Source organism: Lygodium microphyllum, chromosome 13, assembly GCF_053477565.2.
Source record: "Lygodium microphyllum isolate KBCC chromosome 13, Lygodium_microphyllum_v1.1.10, whole genome shotgun sequence".
NCBI lineage: Eukaryota > Viridiplantae > Streptophyta > Polypodiopsida > Schizaeales > Lygodiaceae > Lygodium > Lygodium microphyllum.
In genome coordinates this window covers 83,649,723-83,671,647 of record NC_141147.1, presented here as the reverse complement: position 1 = coordinate 83,671,647, position 21,925 = coordinate 83,649,723, and the positions used below count along the sequence as shown (strand labels likewise).

The following is a 21,925-nucleotide window of genomic DNA, read 5'->3' as shown; positions in this document are numbered from 1 at the left end:
TTGATTGGGAATTGTGCAAGCATACTTAGACAATAAAGAAAAAGCTATTACAAAATTGATCCCAATACTTAATTAAAAGACATCTTCTTGTTCATTGATTCAAAACTTTGGGATAGATTGTCTGTTATCTAGAATGTTTACACGTGTTCCAACACAGTACCTTCCAAACCTTGAAAAACATGACTATTGGATTCTTACAACTCTAGACTCACCATGGATTGATGACCGAATACACAAAGACAACTTGGATTTTATCATAGTGTTTACTAGCATTCTTCATACGCACAAAACTCTAGGTCGCTTCGTGACAACTTGCGAAGGGGCAAACGAAGTTGTCATGCTATCGCATAACAATTTCGCTTAATAATCTATTTCTCCTCTTTCTCTCTCCTCTTTTCCCTCTCTAGTTCTAATTTGTTTCTTTTCTCTCTCTCTCCCTCCCCACTCCCTATATCTGGGAATTTTCCCCCTCCCTCCCTCTCTCCCCAATTCTCTCTATAAACTCTCTCTCTCTCTGTGCCTTTTATTGTGTTATTTTCTCTCATCTCCTTGTTCCCTCTCCCTCTCTCACTCTCTCTCTAGAGTTTTAAATTTTCTCTCTCTTCCTGTCCTATTTCTCACTCTCTTTCCTCCCTCCCGTTTTTCTCCTCTTCCTCTCTCTCTCTCTCTCTAAGATTTTAGCATTTTCTTCTCTCTCTTTCTTTCTTATTTTTCTCTTCTCTCTTGCTCTCTTCCTTTGTACCTATGCCTCTCTTTCCATCTCCTTCCCTTTATCTTTGTATATGTGTGTGTGCATATATCTCTCGCCTCTTTTTTCTTATTTTCTTCAATTTCATATTATTTTCTCCCTCGTCTTTCCCCCCTAATATCTCTCTCTTGTTCTCTCTCACTCTCTCTAATCTTTTCTCTCTCCCTTCTTTTTCCCTCTCTTTGACTTCTCTTTTTTCCTCGTATTTTTCCCTCCTCTCTCTCCCCTTTTCTCCTCTCTCCCTTTTTCTTTTTTCTCTCTCAACTCTCTCTCTTTCTTCTTTTTTTCTCTCTTTGTCTCTATCTCCTCGTTTTTCTTCTTTTCTTCTATCACATATTTTGTTCCTCTCTCTCTCTCTCCCCCTTTACTTTTTTATTCTCTCCCTCTTTCCAATTTTATCTTTCTTTCCCCCTCTCCTCTCTCATATTTTTTCCCCTCTCTTTTCTCTCTCACTATTTTTTCCCTCTCCATCTCTTTCTCTTTGTGCCTCCTGCCCTTTGCTTATTCTCTCTCTCTAAATTTTTTTATTTTTCCCCCCTCTCCTCTCTCTTATATTTTTCCTTGTCTCCTATTTTGTCTTGCTTTTTTTTCCTCTCTATCTCTTTCTCTCCATGCCTCCTTGCCTCTCACCCATTGCTTACTCTCTCTCTCTCTCTCTCTCTCTCTCTCTCTCTCTCTCTCTCTCTCTCTCTCTCTATCTCTCTCGTGCTGCCACATTTGGCTATGCTCGCTCCCTAACTTGTTAGTACTCTTTCCTGCCACTATTGTTGCCGAACTGTCCACTGCCACAATCAGCCACTATCGCTACAAAGAGCCAGTGCTACCACATTTGGCTATGCTCGCTCCCTAACTTGTTAGTACTCTTTCCTGCCACTATTGCTGCCAAACTGTCCACTGCCACAATCGGCCACTATTGCTAGAGAGAGAGAGAGAGAGAGAGAGAGAGAGAGAGAGAGAGAGAGAGAGAGAGAGAGAGAGAGAGAGAGAGAGAGAGAGAGAGAGAGAGAGAGAGAGAGAGAGAGAGAGAGAGAGAGAGAGAGAGAGAGAGAGAGCTTAGAAAAAGTAGATAAGAGCTTGATACGTGGGATTCTGGGGGGGTTTGAAATTAGGTGTGGAAACCCCTAGCAGATTATCAAAGCCACAATGAAAATAATACGGTAAATAGATGAATTTAAGAGTTCTAGTCTTAGCCAATCTCTTAGGATTCCTTGAGGTTGAACTAGTTGGGATTTGTCTTCCTTCTAAATGAAGAAATGAACTTTTTTCACAAATTTGCTTTCACAACTAAAGACTTATAAATAAGCACATTTGCTCATGCCCTTGACTTTGACCATAAGAACCTTTTCCATAAATGGACCCCACAACCAATGTCTTGTAACTAAGCACATTTGCTCATGCCCTTCACTTTGACCATAAGAACCTTTTCCATAAATGGACCCCACAACCAATGTCTTGTAACTAAGCACATTTGCTCATGCTCTTGACTTTAATCTCACAAGAAACCCATTTCCCTTCCATAAAGTTTTAAGGGGATAATTACATGCATCTCTTGGGTTTCCCATGACATGGCAATGAGTTGTGGAATTCATTAGATATGTGCACATAGGTCATTTACATAGATAAATTGAGTGTCAAATGAGGACCTCCATGCATTTTTTGCATATTTATATACCTTTGTTGATGGTGAGCAGCCACCTGATTGTGGTTTAGGTTTAGAGCATATACACACATCTTTTTGCACTAAAAATGTTGGATGTAGGAAGAACATAATTATGTTTTCATGCAACACATTAACAATGATGACTAGTTTTTGTAAAAATGGAAAATAAGGTATGGCAATTAGTGCATGAGAGGTTGGAGGATTTTGAGCCCATGCTCTAAAGTAAGGTCTTTGAAACCAACCACTTTGTAAAGTCGCACGTTAGGATTCTTTCAAAGAAACAACATGACAGGCAAGTTCCTCTTTACTTTCATTTGGGCATTAATTATTCTAGCAAGTTGTAATTTGGAAAATAACAACTTGATACACAAGTTCCTCTTTGCTTTTATTTGGGCATATGTTTCATTTAATTATTCTATGAAGTTATAATTTGCTAGAAGTAATCTCTCAAGAGTATCTCAATGGCTAAACATCCAAACATGACTATTCTCTCCCTTCATGTATGTGTATGCGTACAAAGTTATTTCAAAGGCTATTGTTAAATTGTTGTTGTATTTCATGGGTCACGACAATTGACCTGACAAGTATAAACTTTGTAATTGTCAACATTATGTATTGAAATATTCAAAAGCATTCATCCTTGTTAAACTTGTTGTATATTCCAATGTACGTACTCACATTTGATCCTCATATGTATTGCTATTGCCTTGTTGTAAGATTCACATACACACATGTTGATAGGCATGTAAGTACCTATGTACATCATACATACATATACATGTATGTATGTGTATGTGTGTACATGCATACTTGTATATCATATGCTATGCATGTATATATAATATATATGTGCACGTGCACATATGCTTTAAATATAAAACTTTTTCTAGTAGAAGCAAAGAATGAAAAGTTCAATTCAACACACATATATAGTGTTATCCTACCTTGTCTAGAATAAAACGTGCAATGTAGAAAGTAAAAAGTCTCGAGGGAATTGAACCCCACATGCACGTAAAAAAGGTGCACCTACCTTGAAGATTATCTACAAGGTTAAACACATCTCTCTCTCTCTCTCTCTCTCTCTCTCTCTCACATATAGGGCTCCTACATAAACTACACAAGCTCAGTTCCTATTTGCTTAATTCATGACTTGGCCAATTGAATTATTTGGTCAACTTCAAGTAACATGAGATGTTAGACCTACTTAACTCTTAGTCATGCTACTACATACAAGAAAACATAAATCTTCACATTTTACACCATTCTTGTTGAGCATCACTCACACATAACTACTTATAAACCACAAATTTATGCCTTCAATTCACACGATATAGAGAAATAAATCCAATAGCCACAAACTTGACTAGTATTCTATAACCCACCCTCCATGTTTGTGCTACAATCTTAACTAGGTTGTGTCATGAATGTAAGCTAGGGCATGCAACTTTTGTGCTTTCTATCAACATTAGAAGTAATGTGTCCATGTGGAGGGTAACTATACAAGAATGTATGGTGTCTTTTGTAAGTATTGCACATACTTACTAGGTTTAAAGCTCCTTGCCATGAAGGATGGTATTGTGGGGGACATAAGTCACAAAGTTTAGAGGACAAAATCAATAAATTTTCTAATGTTATGTCTCCTTTCATAAAAATAAGACCTCACTCTTGTGCTAGAAGCTTTGGAGTGCTTAGGCAAGACTCGTTAGTAATAAGGTTGTGGAAGGGGAATCTCAATGGGAGGATACCAAGATAATTCATGTACCTAGAAAGCCAAATGGGAAGTGAAAACAATAGATTTGAGAAAAATAGACATATCTTAAGTTTGGTAGCCATAGCCACAAGCCAATGAGGTTGTCTATGGTGGCAATGATGGTAGCGGTATGTCCCATCTATTACCCTCTTCTTTGAAAAGTACCACCACTAGTGCAAAGGATCACTTTTCAAGTGGAATGCCACACACACACACACACACACACACACACACACACAAAGCCATATTATATTAAGTAGAAGCAAAATGACCTACAATATGAAAATAGCAAAATATCCTCTATGGTACGTGTCGTCATGGATAAACAAATAAAAATAAATTGAAAACTAAAAGCAAAGAGGACATTATTGATGTGTATAAGAGCTCCCAACTCTCTTAATATATGTAAAATGCATCATAGGGTTATGGTGGAGAAATCTCAATTCCTCTATGATAGAATTTGATGAAGTGAATCTCATTAATAATATTTAATACTGGTGAGAGATGGTAGGAGAATATTATGGGATGTTAAACAACCCAAACATGTCCCCCGCCCCCGCCCCTGCCAGGCCCCCCCCTCCCAACACACACACACACACACACACACACACAGAGCAAAATACAATTCAACAAGGGAGAAAAAGGGAGAAGGACACCATTCCATGCATTGTTTGTAGACCATACTATATTCCATCTGGAAATGCAAGTTGTAGCCGTTTTATATTCTCTTAGTGTAGTGCGACAGTGGGGGTCAACTTGACTTTCCCTGAAGTCTTACAAGTGAAGCTAGCCTCATGTGACACATTCTTGAACTTCCATTTTCGTTCAAACATCCACATTCAGTTTGCCTAGATTTCATGAAAGTCTACTCAAGCACGAACGTCTTTGTGGTCGAGTGTTCATGAAATGATTATATGGCCATTGCTAGGCAAGCCACACGTTTACAGGGGGGAAGGCTCCTAAGGATTTGACTCTTTCAATCTGGGCCACAAGCATTGAACGTTAAACGCTACAATATGTATGTGCTGGAAAATTCAAGTGGGAGGAGATTTCACAAAGGATGTATCAAGTGGGGGACAATTATATAGGACCGGAAAAGGAAGGCAAAAAGGGTGGTATAAAATGAGGGGCAAAACTTGTACTGGTTTTGTGCTGCTACAGTGGTGGTGGATGATTGCGAGAGAACATCTTTTGTCATCAATATACAGCCCCCCTTTCCCCTCAGAAACCCTCGTTTTCGCCATAAGATTAGATCTCTCCCTCTGTCTGTCTGTCTGCGTTCTGTTTTGTGTTCCTTGCATTCTCTTCGCCTTCCACCTGATCTGCATCGGCCGCCCCCGAATCTTGCGTTTTCACTCTGACTGGCCTCCTCCGTGCCTTCCCTCACTGCTCCGAATTGATGGCCTCCAAACGCATCCTCAAGGAGCTCAAGGATTTGCAGAAAGATCCTCCCACCTCATGCAGCGCAGGTATGGCTCCTGTTCCTTCTTTTTGGAATGTAAATCAGGAGAAGATGAGAGTATAATGCTAGCCATTTTCATGATCAAGAACATGAGAGTATTATGTTTGCCATTATTATGATCAGTTGGCATCTTCTTTGTATATGGTGGTTTGCACGGTTCTTTTAGTCTACTTCTAGTCCCAACGCCGCATCTGAGCAAAAATTGCTGAGGGCCTTTGTTCCATACATAATGTTTTGCGCACTTTACTTGTCTTTGAGCTGTAGACTGCACAGTTTGCGTTAGGTCTGACAAATCCCAAGAACTGAAGAACTGAGGCCATTCTGTATTGTCCATGAAAATTTTAGTAACAATGATAATCTTGGCCTTATACAGTTGTGTAAGAAATCAGGTCCCATGTCACATGATGTTTATGTTACAAGGTCTTCATATAGTTCAAACAGTGTCCAAAGAAATCGGTGACCCATGCAATGGTTTGTTTCACCTATCTTAGTTTGCTTTGTTGATTTCAAAGCCGCAAGCCGCAAGCCGCAAGCCGCAAAAGCAAGCTTTCAGTCCAATTTGTCTTCCATTTTTACCTTTCAATCGGTAGTATCTCTGTTGAGTTTGATGTATTGTCAGTATAATACAAATTTTCGAAATGAACTTCTACACACTTTTTTCCAATTGTATTGAATTTTGAGGAAGGCACTTACCACATATTGCCTTCTGGATTTTGCTTAGATGACGTTAATAGATTTGTGATCCAGTAGAGAAATGACGAGTCTGTGCACTGCAACCTGCCCAACCATTTTTTTGCATTGGTCTGTTGCCTTTCTTTCTCAGCCGTTTGGCATTCATGTTCCACCTTGCTTGCCTCTTTTGGAGCGCTGAACAAGTCTCCTCTATCCTTCATTATGACCTTGGGGTGCATGTGGTGGGTGGTTGACTAGTGAGAGGTAGGTGTGTAGTATAACAATGATATAATGAGGACCTTGCTTGGAGGAAGTATCTGTGTAAGTTTTGGAATGGGATTGCTGCTTTGTGCATCCGTGGAATTCATCTTATTATTCCTGTGCAGATGCAACTCAACTGTAATAAGGAATCTCTTTATTATTTGAGCTCGTTGTTTCTAAAATTTTTTTGGTTCAAAACTAACCTTAATCAAACTTTTTTCATTATCCTGATTCCTTTCAAAGTGCAAAAAGTTGGCATCTTAAAAACTGGAACTGTAGGAGATATGCTGCAAAGTTGCAGTAATTGAACTTGACCTGATGTAAGGTGATTCAGACCCACATTTGAGCTGATTGATACATTGTTAATTAAGCTTGCAACTTAGCAAACAAAGGCCAATTTGCTAGTCTAGTGCTGTCCTAGATAAAAAAAAGGCTGAAATATCATACATTGCTGCCTCACTTCTTTTGCCTACCTCCGTACTTCTGTGCGAGGATGCTCTTGCAACTGGCTAGACAAGACGAAGGAGACCAAAAATGTTTGTGCAGGATTACATGCTTGTTCTAATGCAACACATACATGCTCTTGCGATCATTGCGGTGTAATGTACGGCTTGTCCTAATAGATGTACATTTTTTACCGTCTTTGTCAGGCTGATTAACATGACATGAAGGGGTGATGTCAGTGGAAGCTGCAACTGTCGGTGCATCAGAAAATATACATGGGATGTTCCGGTCTTGGGGGGTATGTCCACTTACACAGGTCAGACACGCATGTAAGCACATGCTAAGGTCACATAGTTTACAGGCTTAGGCCAATCAATGTATGTCAATAGGGGCATAAGCAATCAATCAAGTGGGTGATGTGGCAGACATGCACCAAACTTACTAGGATAGATTAACTAGTCATTAAACCAGGTTATGCAAGGTTGGATGCTGTTTCACAACAGCTCTCTCACATCTTTTCTCACATTCATTCTCACTTCCTCTCTCTCTCTCTCTCTCTCTCTCTCTCTCTCTCTCTCTCTGTGCCTGCTAGACCCTACCCCTCTGATCAGACGAGTGAGCTATTATTGTCAGTGTAACATTAGTATCTCTATGTGCATTCTGGGACACAAAGGAGTCACCTGGTAGCAGCCAGGACTGTATTTAAAGCAGCCATGATTACAATTACTGCATCCACAACTGGATTTTGGGCAGCATATTTGCGTTTGTTATAGAAGATAACATTCATGACTGCATTAAATGTTGATAACAGCAGCTGTGACTGCATTCTTGAGTCACACGGGCATTCGGGACAGTCGCACAGCATTATTGAAGGTGACCTGTCCAGCAGTCTTGCCATCAGCAGCAACCTCATCCTCATTTCTGGTTTCAGCAGTCCCAAGACAGCAGTAAATTTGTAATGGATGCAAACCAGCAAGGGAATTGGGCTGAGCTAATCTAATGCACAAATAGCAACATAAATTTATTCAGCAACACGCCAACCAAGGAGATTGGGTCAAGTAAGCCTCATCTGCATGAGGGCAATTGACTAGCTAGATTCAAATTTCTAGCAACAATAAATCAGAAAAATGTAGATTTGTGCATTCATAAATAGCATTTGATTGTTAGCATCTTTCTTTTCTTAATTTGAGTGAGTAATAATTAAAAGAAAGAAAAATTTAGATCAGCCCACCAAAAATGACTGAGATCTCCTCCGAATGCTAAGAATTGCTGAGAATGGCTGAGCATAGGTTGAAGGAGATGAGGGAATGCTATAGAGAGAGAAAATTTTGAGATTTGTTGCGAAGAATTGATCAAAAATCAGTTGTTGCCTTGCTGTACCAGTCCCAAACGGATGCACCAACAACAATAGGAGCATCAGAGATTGTGATCTTCAGGAGCAAGTGCATCAGCAGCAATTGTTAGCTTCCCAAGGTCAAGAACATGCAATCTCCATTGCCAAAATGGTCTCCAATGGTTGGAAAATGGCCCCAAAAGCTAGCAGCAATAGTCCAACATCTCTTTCCAATAGCTCCAAAATGAAAAAACGAGATTTCCCTCTCCCTCCAGCACTATTTGGCCTTTCCCCCACTTGCATGGGAATGTTTTGCCAAGTTGCAGCTTTCTTAATCCATTTTCAGCAATTTTCAGCCATTTAATTAATTTTCAGTTCAGCCCTTAATCCATGCCCAGAAAATTGACCTTGCCCATCCAAAAATTAATTGGCTAGGCATTTTGCAACCCAAAGTGGTCCCATGCATTAATTGACCCTTGGACAAGTATTAATCCATTAATTAATGCCTAGTCCGTAGTGTCACCACTGACACTTAATGGCCAATTAATGGTCCTAGGGGCAAACTGACACCAAAATTCACCTAGAATCTAACAAGTGTAACTTGTTACAACTTTTGCCTTTGATACCCATCTTTTTCACAGGGTTCTTCGGCCTTCAATTGTGAAAAAGTAGCTTGCACCTCACATGTGGATCTTTTAATTGCACATTTGATTAATCCTTTAATCAAATGTCAATTACGCATAAGCAAAGCATCAAATTTTCACGTCCTCGTGACATTGACAATATTTTTAAAGCTAATCTTAAAGGTGCCCTTATTGCACTCATACTTAGTGGATCCTTGGTGGTCAATGTTGTGAATGCCTATCAATGATATCCACGGATGTGATAATTATATGTTTGAAAGTAAATAAATGGTGGACTCTTAAAGAAGAAAAGAGAATATTAGAATATTGAGCTCAATTTAATGTTTTAAATAAAGAATTTTCTTGAAAATAAAGTAGAAAGAAATTAGAATTGTTGGGATAAGATCATGCAAAGAGTAGATTCTTATCTTTAAATTGAAAGATAATAATGCCATTTAGAGAATTGGAAAATTAATATTGGGGTGGATAAAAGGTGTAAAAAGAGAAGTAAAATGTAGCGCACTGAAGAGGTGATTGATTTGCACAAACTTATGAAGATAATATATACTTGGGTGCATTTATGAGACCCACTAATCTAGGGTAAAAATGAAGGTTTTAATTTTGGGAAATATTAAAGGAAAACTCTTTTACCAAAGGTAGGAAGCCACAACCACTTTTTGATAAGAGCCTAGCGACAAAGCATAGGCCTTAAGCTAAGTCGAGAGATCCTTTGGAAGCCAAAAATTTTAGAAATGTTTTTATTGTATCACCTAAGCACTTTTCAAATTTCCTTTATAAAAAGAGAAGATATTGAAAAAGTTGATAGAGAAAGAAACAAATCCAATTAATGTAATCGGTAGCTATCTTCGGGCACGAAAAATATAAACCTTGGGAGGTTTTGTGATGGTACATTTGCACGTATCAATGTTGCATTCGTATGATAATCTACTTTTTGGCTATACGAAGAGTTAGAATGCATGGATCTTTTGCAAGACAAGGGAAGAGTCATGATAAATGATTATGATTAATTAGCTCTTAATCAAATTTAAATTTTGATTATTGAGTAGCTAGTGACTCATTTAGAAAGTTGATTTGGCTCATTGGGATCTCTCTCTCTCTCTCTCTCTCTCTCTCTCTCTCTCTCTCTTATATGAGCTGTTCAAGCTAGGAGAGAATGTTTCTTATTTTCTTTGCTATACAAATTGTAGGTTTCAACCATGGATCATGAGCTAATAGTATGTGTGGAGTGAGGACAGCAATCAATCTTCTCCTCTTGGCATAGGGAATCCTTTAGGTAGCTCTATAACTCCATATTCAATAGATATTGCTATTGTTTTTGATCTAAATACTAGTAAAACCCTAGTAACATGGAATGGGGTTTGGGGACAAGGATGACGATATGAATTGCCATTCCTTGTTACTATGAGATGGAAGTGGGACAGTATAGGGATGGGATGGAAGTGAGATGGGGAGCTAAAAAGTGGCCATTCTATGTCATTATGAGTAAAATAGATTATTACAACACAAGTGGTTGAGATTCTTTCTTCTCTTGCAATATCTCAAGCCTTGTGCACTTTCTAAACAAGTTTGTTGTGAAGAAAGTGAATTTCCCGTAGCTTTGTCATGAGCAATCCCTTTGTTTGTGAGAGGAACAATGTGGATTACAAGAAGACATTACCATTTTTAAGGTTTAGCAAGTTGAAGTATTCATGTATATTTATGAACACTTTAAAGTTGGTTGGAGACCATTGTTGAAGGTGACAAAGTCATTGTGAAAAATGCATTGAAAATTTATGGAAATGCAAGGCGTGACTTCGTGGAATGTGCATGGTAGGGATTAGAGCAAATTTCTTATGGCTTTATGTGCATGAATTGAATGTTGGTTTGCTGTGGTAGCAACATAGTCTTGAATTTGGTCAGTTTGACATTGGATTGGATGTGCGAAGGTCAGTGCAAAGCATTGGAATTGATGCACAGATATGATTGAGACTTCCTATAGTGGATCAAATTAGTTTGAAATCGAGGTATATGCATGTATTACACATTGTTTGTAGTATGTAGCAATGTGGGATCAGGTGTGCAATGCCACTTTTATCGGTTAATTGGATTGAAGACATGTATTTGTACATGCATAGTGTGAATGGACAGTTCTGTTGCACATTTGGTCAAAGTTGGTGAGAGCAAATGAGGACAATGTGCTCGAGACAAGTTGGGGCTGATTCAAGAGCAATGCACATGGGAATTGTTGGTATTAAGAGAGTTCAGGTTTGTGATAGTAGCTCACTTGTGATCTTTGCATGTTTTGAATAATGATAAAGAGAGACTGTAAGGGGTATCAACCTTTGGGACTTGCTGTTTGTCCTCTAGTGTGCAAGAGCATCCTTTCTCTCATAGTCATTGAGCCTTTTGTTTATTTGCTAATCCATTTCATGTGTGCAAGTCTGTTTATGTTCATTGCACTTTGGATAATTTTTGAACGCTACTTTCAATGGCTAGAATGAATTCATGAGATGCCACTTACTTTGTCAAGGATGGTTGGGTATGTTGTGAATGTGGGTACATGAACAGGGACAATTGCCCCTTTCTCTCAGTTGCTTGCATTGCCTTCTTTTGCTTGTTTGTTGCATGTCTTGGCTGTTGTGACACTATTGTTGCTTGTCACCATTGTTGCGTGTGTCATGCCCAGCTAGCTATTGATATTCTTGCCAGTTTTCTATAGCTACAGCCTTTTATTCATTCACCCCTTTCACAGCGTGCTTTACCTTTTCATCTTGAGTCATGGCATCCTGATCTTGCACATTTTGTGGATGAGGCAGAGGAGAAATTGATTTGTCATGGTGGGATGAGGTCAATGTGGACCGTTTGGGAAGTGGAGGATGATGGATTGTGCCTATGACCGTTTGGGAAGTGGAGGATGATGGATCCCTGTCCCCCGGAGGTCCACTGCCCAAAAGAATTGAATGGGACAAAGAGGGTATTCTTCCACTCTATGCATGCATTTTCTTTTGCACTCCATGCCAAATGCAATGTGCATACATTATGTGGGGTTTGTTTACACCTATAAGTGAGCACATTATTTTCATGAGCTTGTATTTGAGGTGCCCAAGTGTGGGCCAGGAGAAGAGGAGAGCAGAGCTTCTCAAGCATGTGGCAGCTTACTTGCAGCAAGCTGTGAAATGTCAAGACCTATAGAGACAAAACATGCACATTCCAAAGTGTGAAGATATGCACTCTTAACTGCATCCTTCTGTTTGTGATGGCAATGCATATCCAAATGACATTTTGCTAGTTTTTCCCTGATCTTGTGAGAAGGCTCTTTTTGTCTTCTTAATGTTTTTTGGCTCTCCGTTCATGGAGTTTAAGGTATGGGGAAAATTGTTGATTATGTACTCAATTCTCTCTGGCTTTGGTACACACTCAAGATAACTTGTCACACCTGAATGTTTAAAGCTATTTGAGTTTTTTCCCCATTTCTGCATTCTGCATATTGTAATCATAAAATGTTCATGCCAAGACTCAAGAACACATAGGCCTCTTGTTCTGCTTTGGTAGAATATAACTTTCATCTTTTTGGTTTCAGGTCCGGTGGCAGAAGATATGTTCCATTGGCAAGCAACAATTATGGGACCTGCAGACAGCCCTTATGCTGGGGGTGTATTTTTGGTGACAATCCACTTCCCTCCTGATTATCCATTCAAACCTCCCAAGGTAGGACTGCCTTTGTTGGTCTTCTGGTGGTTTAGCTTAGAGATGCTTTTTAATCTTTAGGTGTGCTGATTCTTCTATTAGCTAGAACATGTGCATTTTTGTATGTGCATGCACGTACGTAGGCATGTGTATTCAAACTGGAGTCTAGCCACATCTATAACTTATTTGTTATATCAATTTACAGCGAGTTTCTTCAGTGATTACTGCCTCTGTTGCCCTTCTGTCTCACATCTAGCTGTGTGCCAATTTGGATGTGTCTGTCTGATGTTGTGATGAGGTTGCAATATTCCATGGTATTCACATTCACCCCTCTCTTGCCATCAACTTCAGGCTTGAGTTACCTACATTGATGACATTCTTTCCTGTCCTGATTTGTTTATAGCCCTTGATCTCTTTTTCTCAGTATTCATGAGGCACTGGTCTCTTCTGCCTTCGTCTCTTTGCGGGCCTTTGTGTGAGCTTCTTCTTTCTACTATGGAAGGAAATGATCAGATTTTCAGGTTTGGAGCAAGGACAGTAGAGGCAAAGTACCAAAGTGTGATTCGATACGAATATGGATTGCTGGGATGTCACTAATAGTTTCTGGTAGACAGAAGTAGTGTTTTGAATGAGCTGGCTCAGCAGCAACTCTTGATTTTGTAGCTGTGGGAATGACGGTTCGGTACTCATTGCTGTGACTGAGCCTAGGGGTTGGCTTTCATAACAATAGCAAGTTCGTAACTGATAGGTGCAGAGAGGGTTGTGTCTAAACAAGCTCTAGCACTCTAAAAGGGAATGCTTCATTGTCTCAAGTTGCCATGACTATCAAAAAAGTGGTTGAAGATGGAAAGGTTCAGCAGAGATGTTGAGAGAGTATTGGAAACCTGAAGAGATCTTAGGTATTTTCATGGTGGATCCTGAATTGAGATGTACCTTGAAACTTGGGCCAAGGAGGCAACTGGGGAGAATGCATAGCTTTAGTACTGTGTTCCCAATGTTTCTCTAAGTTAGCCTCCTATGCACAGTGGCAAATACCTATGTGCTTGATGGGGGATCATTAGAGATGACGAAGAGTAGTGCTGCACTTCCAACTTGATGGCTGGCTGTATACAGCCATCTTCTGCTGCCATATGACTAGAGCCATAAAACAGCTAATCATAAGCAAGCAACAAAAAGTTATTAGAGAATCTTAGAGCAGCTTGCCACAGCTGTTGGATAGAATGCGGGCTTCAACTTGGGACACTATTCTGCAGATTTGACTGGCAAAACACTGTCAAGAGAAGCAAAATAGAGCCTGCAAGATTCAAAAATCGACACACAAACGTGAAGATAAGAAACATGTCGTGGGAAGTGTAGCCTTCTATGAACAGCCCATGTGACTATTAATGAACACACTTGAGTGGAAAGTCAGGGTTAGAGATTTCCTTGTATGAGATACACATTGAACAATAGAGGAATTTGCAGTAGTTGAAATAATCTAGCACAAGAGGTTGCCTTTTGGTAGGCAGCATTGACCACATCTCATGGAAAGGAGATACATATTGAACAATGGAGGTATCTGCAGTAGTTGAAATAAGTTAGCACAAGAGGGTACCTTTTGGTAGGTGGCATTGACCACATCTCATGGAAACCCTTTAAGTGCAAAGGTTGGAGAAGGGCCCCCATGCCTAACAAAAGCTAGGAGTTCTGATGTCCACTTAGACTTTGGGCTTTGGATCTCATATGTGGAGATACATAGTTGAGTGGGCTTTCAAGTCTCATATGTGGAGATATATAGTCAAGAGGTTGGATTTTTGAATCTACATGGTGACTATTAAAGTTTATCCATTGTAGAAAAAATTTGTGCGGTTGTTGAGTGCTTATATGATCATGCATGATTATGATTGCTACATCTTGCTCGTCTATTTGCTAATTAGCTAATTAAGGTTAGTATGTGTTACCTGATTATGATTCTTTTGTTTGTATGTAGTTGCTTTTTGTCAATACTTGTTTTCATCTTTTGAATTCATATGTTTGGTGAGAAACCATTAAACCATTACTAGCTAAAGTTAAATCTATTTTCTAATAAGCAACTAACAGAATTTATAAATAGTTGTGTAATTCTAAGTTTCTCTAATTGCTTTGAGTACTATTTTGTCACTTTAAGCAATATGACTTGGTCATAGTGAGAAGGCTTGGTTGAGTGGTATCAAACTGACACATCTACAGTACAATTATTTTCAAACTTTATGAAATCGCCAAGGGTGCACAACACCAAGGCCCACATCTGTCCTATATAACCTTATGTTAATTCTTGGCAGATACTTTCATACAACAAATTTTATGCTCATACAAGCATGGGTATGTAAATTTTGATGTGTTTTGTAGATGTACAAAAGGCCTATTAAGCCTAGGTGACTTTTATGTTGTTGTAATGCATGTATTTGGACTTATACATGGCGAGCAAGTACATTTAACAATGCTTGTTGTTTAGATGGGTAACCAATCTCGTTAAACTCGAGGATATCTGTCAGATAAGGGTCTCTTACTGAGTTGCATGAAAGTTCTCTTTACTCGTGCTTGTAATTCTATCATGTCGAAATTTTATAGTTTCGTTGAAAATTGAAGCTACAAGAAGCCTTTTTTGTTGGTCATATTTTTCTACTACACATTGACAATTGGACGTCTTCCAGCACAAAATTCAGCCTATAAGATGCCAAGCTTAAAATGTTCTAAGAAAGTAGCAATTCATGAGGCCTGTAATGTGTTATTTGCCCTTATATTTTAGAACTGCCAGCTATTTGCAATCAACATGCATTGGACAACAAAACCCTTCTTGGATATGTTTCTGGTTGTTGGATGAATCATTTTTATTCTAGACATTAATTGGTCAAAGGCTGCAGTCTACCACTTGTGTATTAGTTACACCATGAATAAGTGGCCCAACCTCTCTCTCTCTCTCTCTCTCTCTCCATATCTTGTCCCTGACATTGTTGCTTGTAATCATAGTTCATCAATCCTTTTTGGCTTTGGTCAATCTACACAGACAAGGGATTTTTCTGTCGGTATCACAATACAGCTAGCCCTGTAGTCTCTCATAAGCATCATGTTCAGTGCATAACCACATTCTGGGTTGATGCTGTCCAGCTACCCCAGTAATGGCCAAAAAGATGAACTCATATCATTGGGTGAATTCGTTTGGCTCTTGCATAGCCCCCCAAAAAATTATGATTAATGCAAAAAGGAACGGCAAATTTCTAGAGTTTTCTAGGATGACTGGCTGAGCAAGCTCTATAAAGGGGAATCATAGGTATTTCCACACTTCATCCCCTGTTATATCACAACTTCATTGCCAGCTCTCCATCAACTCCTGCTATATGAAGAAGTGATGTCTTGCTGCTGCACATGAGATGTGTATGTGCTAAATGGAGGTAAGACTTCAGACTGTTAGATGAAATGAGCTAAGGGTTCTACTGGATACCCAGCTAAGGGACCTATCGGCACAATTAAGGTACTGAGAGGTGAAGCTATGGAATTCGGAGGGCAGGGGATGGGAAATGTTGCATTTGAGAGAGATGCCCTGCAAATATACTTGTATGAAGCAAAATGTAATTTTTGGAGAACATCAATACAGGATGAAGCTGTTGTGCTTCTATACCTCTTGTGTATTGGTACTGGTTTTGAGCATCTTGGGTAATAGCCTGTGCATGCTCGTAAGTGTGCCGACTCATACATACCAAAAGGTGCATTCAAACGTACCACTGTGCCTACCTGCGATGAGGGCATTGAAAGGTGGATGGTCCTCTCCCTTCAGAGAGGTCTGGAGTCTCGTTAGCTGGTTGCCATGATTGAGGTGCATCTCCCTCGTGCCTCATATTTGATGGGTCTATATCAATCGTATGAAACAGACTGACCCAAGAAGATGGAGGAACACGTGCACTAGAGCTCAAAGTTGATGTAGATAAAGTTCATTGACAGTAGATTTGCCAATGCCAATCCTATATGGCTTGAGTGGATGATTGGTTTGAATTGATATCTGTTGAGTATGGTGGGAAAGCTGAGACGTCAAATAGTGCTTGTGGTAGGTTTGCTACCATGTGAGAACAAGCAGGCTAATTAAGTACTTACTACCAAGTGCAAGCTCCCCAAATAACATTTGATTCCTTGGTTGATGTCTTCCCAACCAGAGTGTTGATTGTAGGAGGAGCCAGAGCAGAAGCAAAGGCTTGGAGCAGGTGGTAGAAGCCCAGTTAAGCCTCAAGGAGTGTGTTGTCACTCGTATGGATGTTTATATTGTTGTCACTTGTATGGATGCTTATAAGAAGGAATCTGTGCTTGGGTGTGGCAGACAGTCTGGGGCAAAAAAACCCATGTTTTAGGCCAGCAGGGTGCTGTGCTTGCTGAGGGAGGGGTGAGTGGGAGTCTAAAGACTACAGTAGTAGGGTCCACGTGTCAGACAGCAGGGTTTACGTTTGTTGGTGTGGAAACAGAAGTGTGATGATGACAGCAGTAGATGCTGTGGGCAGTACTCTTGATGGCAGCTAAAGGGCTGCAGTTGAGGTAGCGGCAGCTGTGCTTAGTGTCTGGACAGCAGCATGATAACTATGGCAAGGTTGGGGCAGGTTGCAAAGGACGGAGCTGGAAGGCTGCTGATGGTGATGGAGGTTTAGGTGCTGACATGTGAATGAGAGGGATACAGATGGGATAAAGTGTGGCTGATCCTTTGGCCCTTTTAAAGATAAAGGATGTAATTTTGATTTGAATGAAGTCTGCCTTTTGGGAATGTTCCAGAGCCAAGTAAGTTGGCCAATAATCTTGTGCTTTTTTTGGGGAACATTTTCATTGCTTAACTAGAAGCATCTTGTGACTCCCACTTTATGAAAACTGTATCATTTTTTGCTTCCATCAAGCCAGGGGTGTACTCTTGGTTGAGTAAGCCAAGGAACTTCTTGCCAAGTGGGAAATGCAGGCTCAGTGAGATGTTGAGAAGCTGAGCTATGCCTCCCTCTTATCTCCTTGGGGCACTTCCTCCTTACAGTTGGTATGTACATGGGATGTGGACATCTGCGGATCAATGGAGTACCAAATGTTGGCTATTAACTAACAGGAGACCTTGGCCCTCCATTCCAAGATAGCCAATTAAAATAGAGTTTTTGCTATGCCAGAGACTTGTCCTCAAAGACCTAGAAAAATTTTCATTTCTTTTTGATTGGCAGGAGCACTTGCCTTGAAATCACTAGTATATGGAGCTGAGAAATGAATTACCTTAGTAGAAGTTTTTGATGGATGGTTTGTTACTTGAAATCCCGAGATAGGAGCAGAAACAAGGTATTGAAGCGGAAATCGTCAACTATTGCAAAATGGAGTGCTTGACCATTACTCTGTGTGTGTTGTCTTTGAGATATGAACCATGAGCAAACAGCGTCCAATTGTTCAAGACTAATAATGCTCTTATGATGACCAGGTAAGAAGCATTGATAAAAATGCTGCTAATTGGCAGGCAACAATATGTGGACCCTTAATGTAGCCCTCCTCAAATTTGATCACGAACCTCTAGAGGTGGTCCATTATCCCTCTAAGCCCATTGTTTTAGCCTGCTCAAGTTCAAATTATGTATGTTTCTGCCCTTAGGTTAGGTTGGTTACGAGTTTGGAAGCGGTCCACAGGTTCTGAGTTTCTCTAGGTATCTGGGTGCAATGAGTGAACATCACGTGAATTCAGTACTGACAGTATTGAGAGAAATTTTTGACATGTTGAGTCCAATTAACAATGAAAAGGAAGTCAATTGTAAAGACTACAATTTTGATAATGAGTCTACTTTGCACCTAGACCCATGAAATTAAAAGAATCCCATGTTTACCATACTGAAAACTCTTGATGATAACTAATTGTTGCTGATATACCACAGCAACCTTATTGCATGCTAATGCTTGTGCTTATTTTCAGGTGGCTTTCAGAACCAAGGTGTTTCATCCAAACATCAACAGCAATGGTAGTATTTGTTTGGACATTCTCAAGGAGCAGTGGAGCCCTGCTTTAACGATTTCAAAGGTAACTACTTGGGCTTGCTTTTAAGTCTAAGATTGCCTGCTGGCATATGCATCATCAAGTGGCCAGATCTATGTTACCTTACTGGTATTTACCATTGTAAAGCAACACCTGTACTTGAGAGGTTCCCAATTGGTTTAAAAGAAGGGAGAGGTTTACGATTCCAAACAAGGAAAGCAGCCAGATTAACATTATCGTTGTTCTTTAAAAACGACTCATGTACTCCTGAAATTCCCAGGTTGACTCTTTCAGGAGTATTTATGTTGGTAGTGAATTTTCTTTGATATCTACATTGAATTGCACAAGGAAAAGCTCCATGCTGTTTTACAATTTCGCATGCACTGAAAGTCATGCAATTGTCTCTAATCGAACTTGCTTGCTCAGACAGGGTCTAAAGACCAAGCTGGTAGTTACTTAGAAACTCCAACCAAAATATAGCAGTTTTCAGAGTAGAGTTTATCTGATAATTTCAAAGACTGTTGGTCTTCCTTTGCAACTACAAGGATCTGTGATTTTAAAAAAAGCAGTTTTCCCAGTAGCAACAAGATATACAGCCCATTTTCTCATGCCTTGTAGTTAGATACGTGTCAAACCATTATTCATAATGTTATGCTTGTATGTTCCTTCATGGTGTGTGCCATATTTCTGTTGTTACTGGTTCATAGTGATGGCTGCACCTCTTATGATTGGATATCTTTGATTGTGCAGGTTCTTCTCTCCATTTGTTCCCTGTTGACAGACCCAAATCCAGATGACCCTCTTGTCCCTGAGATTGCACATATGTACAAGACAGACCGGTCAAAATATGAAGCAACAGCAAGGAACTGGACTCAGAAGTATGCTATGGCCTGAAAGTGGTGCAGCCCCTTTATGGTTAAATGGTAACCTGGAACACTACATCCTGTGTATGACAAAAAGTAAATATGTTTCAGCTCGTTCCTGCCTTGCTGGTGTGTGAAACTAATTTGATCAAGGAGTGGGACATGACAAGATTTGAGAATCTTGTTGACAAGGACAGCTAGGAGCAGTTGGCAATGTAACAGCTGCATTGACTGAATCTTTGATTTGAATGATAGATTAAAACAGCCGACCGTAAGTCTTACTTTTGTGTTCTGTTGTCATGCTAAAGTATATGGATTGCACCAGATCTCTATATGTTGTCAGTTTTGGAATGGACTTGCTCTTGAGGAAGTTGTCAGTCACTCCTATATAGGCTTACAGCACTAGAGTGCAGATACTTGAGTATGAATCAGCAGTGGTAAGAGAACAGATGTCGAGAGTATGATTTAGTGGGACTAAGAGTACAGGAGTGTCCTAGGTGAGTATGATTTAGTGGGACTAAGAGTACAGGAGTGCAGATACTTGAGTATGAATCGGCAGTGGTAAGAGAACAGATGTCGAGAGTATGATTTAGTGGGACTAAGAGTACAGGAGTGTCCTAGATGATATGGTTGAAATTGCTATAGCCCACATGCATGTATGTGGCTGATGCATTGCATGAGCCATGTGTCACTCCTAGCGAAGCATTGCAGCATGTGCTTTGCTTCAAGGTTTCCCAAATCCTTCGGTGGCATTGTTGCTCTTTGTGCTTCACTGCAGGTTTCCAGGGCTGAGTGGTAGGATGCTTTCCTAGATGCATAGGAACCATGCCATATGAATGTGTCGCATTGTAGTAACTATCAGTGTTGCAACACTCTTACCCTGATGATGAGCAAACTTAAATTCTTGGCATTGTCTAAGATTTTATGATCAGGAAATTCCATATGGCTCAACTCCAACGATGAGCTAGCAAGCACATGCCGCTTTTCGTTATTCTAGATTGCAACTGCTTCATCTCTGAAAGAATGCAAGATGTTACTGAGCATCTTGCAGAAAGGATGCAAAATGTCTACTGACCATTTTATACAGGATGTATCAACAAGGTTATCTAAAGAAAGTCCCCTATGTGAACTGCCTGTAATCCACTCGTTTATGCTTTTTGGTTAGGTTTCTACTATTATGTGAATGTTCCAGTTTTGATGGTTGCTAGTTTTCACACATCACCGATCCATGCCTGATTCATTAAGACACTCCCATGTTTAGTTTTAAAGTGCAAAGATGGTTTCCACTCAAAATGTTAACGTTCAATCAACACGACTGTTGAGGGTCATAGAATGTGTACATAGGGATCATGATCATATGTATCTGATTAAGTTGGGTGATATTTGTCCAAGGCAACTCTTTTCAACCCAGCAAAGGTCGCTTGACTAAGTGTTAAAGCCATTCTGTGGCATGTAAGTTGTGCAAATTGGTCTTGAAGTTCAAATCAATGTTAGTGTAGTAGCTTCCATCTCATGGGTGCCCAATTGCGAGGTAGACAATGTTATCATACATCAATTACATTGATGGCAGCCATATTGGATCGAGAAAACAAGTGGATCACATGGTGACTAAAGGATCCGTGATTGAGGTCACCTCATATTTTTTGCTGACTTTGAAGATTGCTCCACAATGATCATCATAGCTAAACTAATTGATATGATGGATGCTCAAAATTTAGCCACATGTCTTAGTAGTTTGGGTCTAGGGTAATTACACACTTATTTGGATAACCCACTAAATAGTTACTTATATTGTGGAAAACAACAGCTTGTGTGATTGCTCAACTAAGGGGCTTAAAGAATATCACAGATGTTGGAATGCCTCAAAGTACATAAACTTGGATCTGCAGTACAAGTGAAGTGTTTGGATGTGATTGATGTCTTGTTAAGTCACGCTTACAATTTGTTATTGATAGTAGAAATTGAGCTTGGTATAGTAAACTTCAAAATATGTTAATGTAATTGTAACGTTTGATATGGAGCTTGCAAATGGGTTTTTTTGATTGAACTCAAGATGCTATTTTGTGCTATGTGCTTTGCACCAATGTAAATAGTTTGGGAATAGAATACCAATATTAGTCATTGAAAGGAGTGGGTTGCTTGGCCCAAGGACACTAGTAAAATAAATGATGGATTTGTTAACTCAATTTGGATGCAAACTCTATAGATGCTAAATCTTTTATTTCTTGCCATGTAAAGTTGATTTTTACATGTGTTTTTGGGTAGAAGTATATTGTTTGAGTGTTAGGAGCCATCATTTGATCATATAATGAAAGTATGGGCCGATGACAAATAGTGACACCTATATTTACAAGATAGAAGCAATGTTTCATTGAACAATGTATCAATTATGGCGGATCCTATTTCTAGGGGCATTGAAAATCCTTGTGCAATGTGA

At 39.6% G+C, this 21,925-nt stretch overlaps 1 protein-coding gene across 1 annotated transcript; it reads left to right on the top strand.

The window, feature by feature from the left end:
* The first annotated feature begins 5,304 nt into the window (after positions 1 to 5,304).
* On the top strand, positions 5,305 to 19,769 carry LOC148026852 (ubiquitin-conjugating enzyme E2 8-like). The gene is made up of 4 exons (XM_087691388.1): positions 5,305 to 5,627; positions 12,534 to 12,661; positions 18,566 to 18,670; positions 19,376 to 19,769. Exons 1-4 carry the CDS (start codon positions 5,558 to 5,560, stop codon positions 19,517 to 19,519), a joined length of 447 nt encoding a protein of 148 aa, XP_087547514.1. The 5' UTR covers positions 5,305 to 5,557; the 3' UTR covers positions 19,520 to 19,769.
* Positions 19,770 to 21,925: the final 2,156 nt, after the last annotated feature.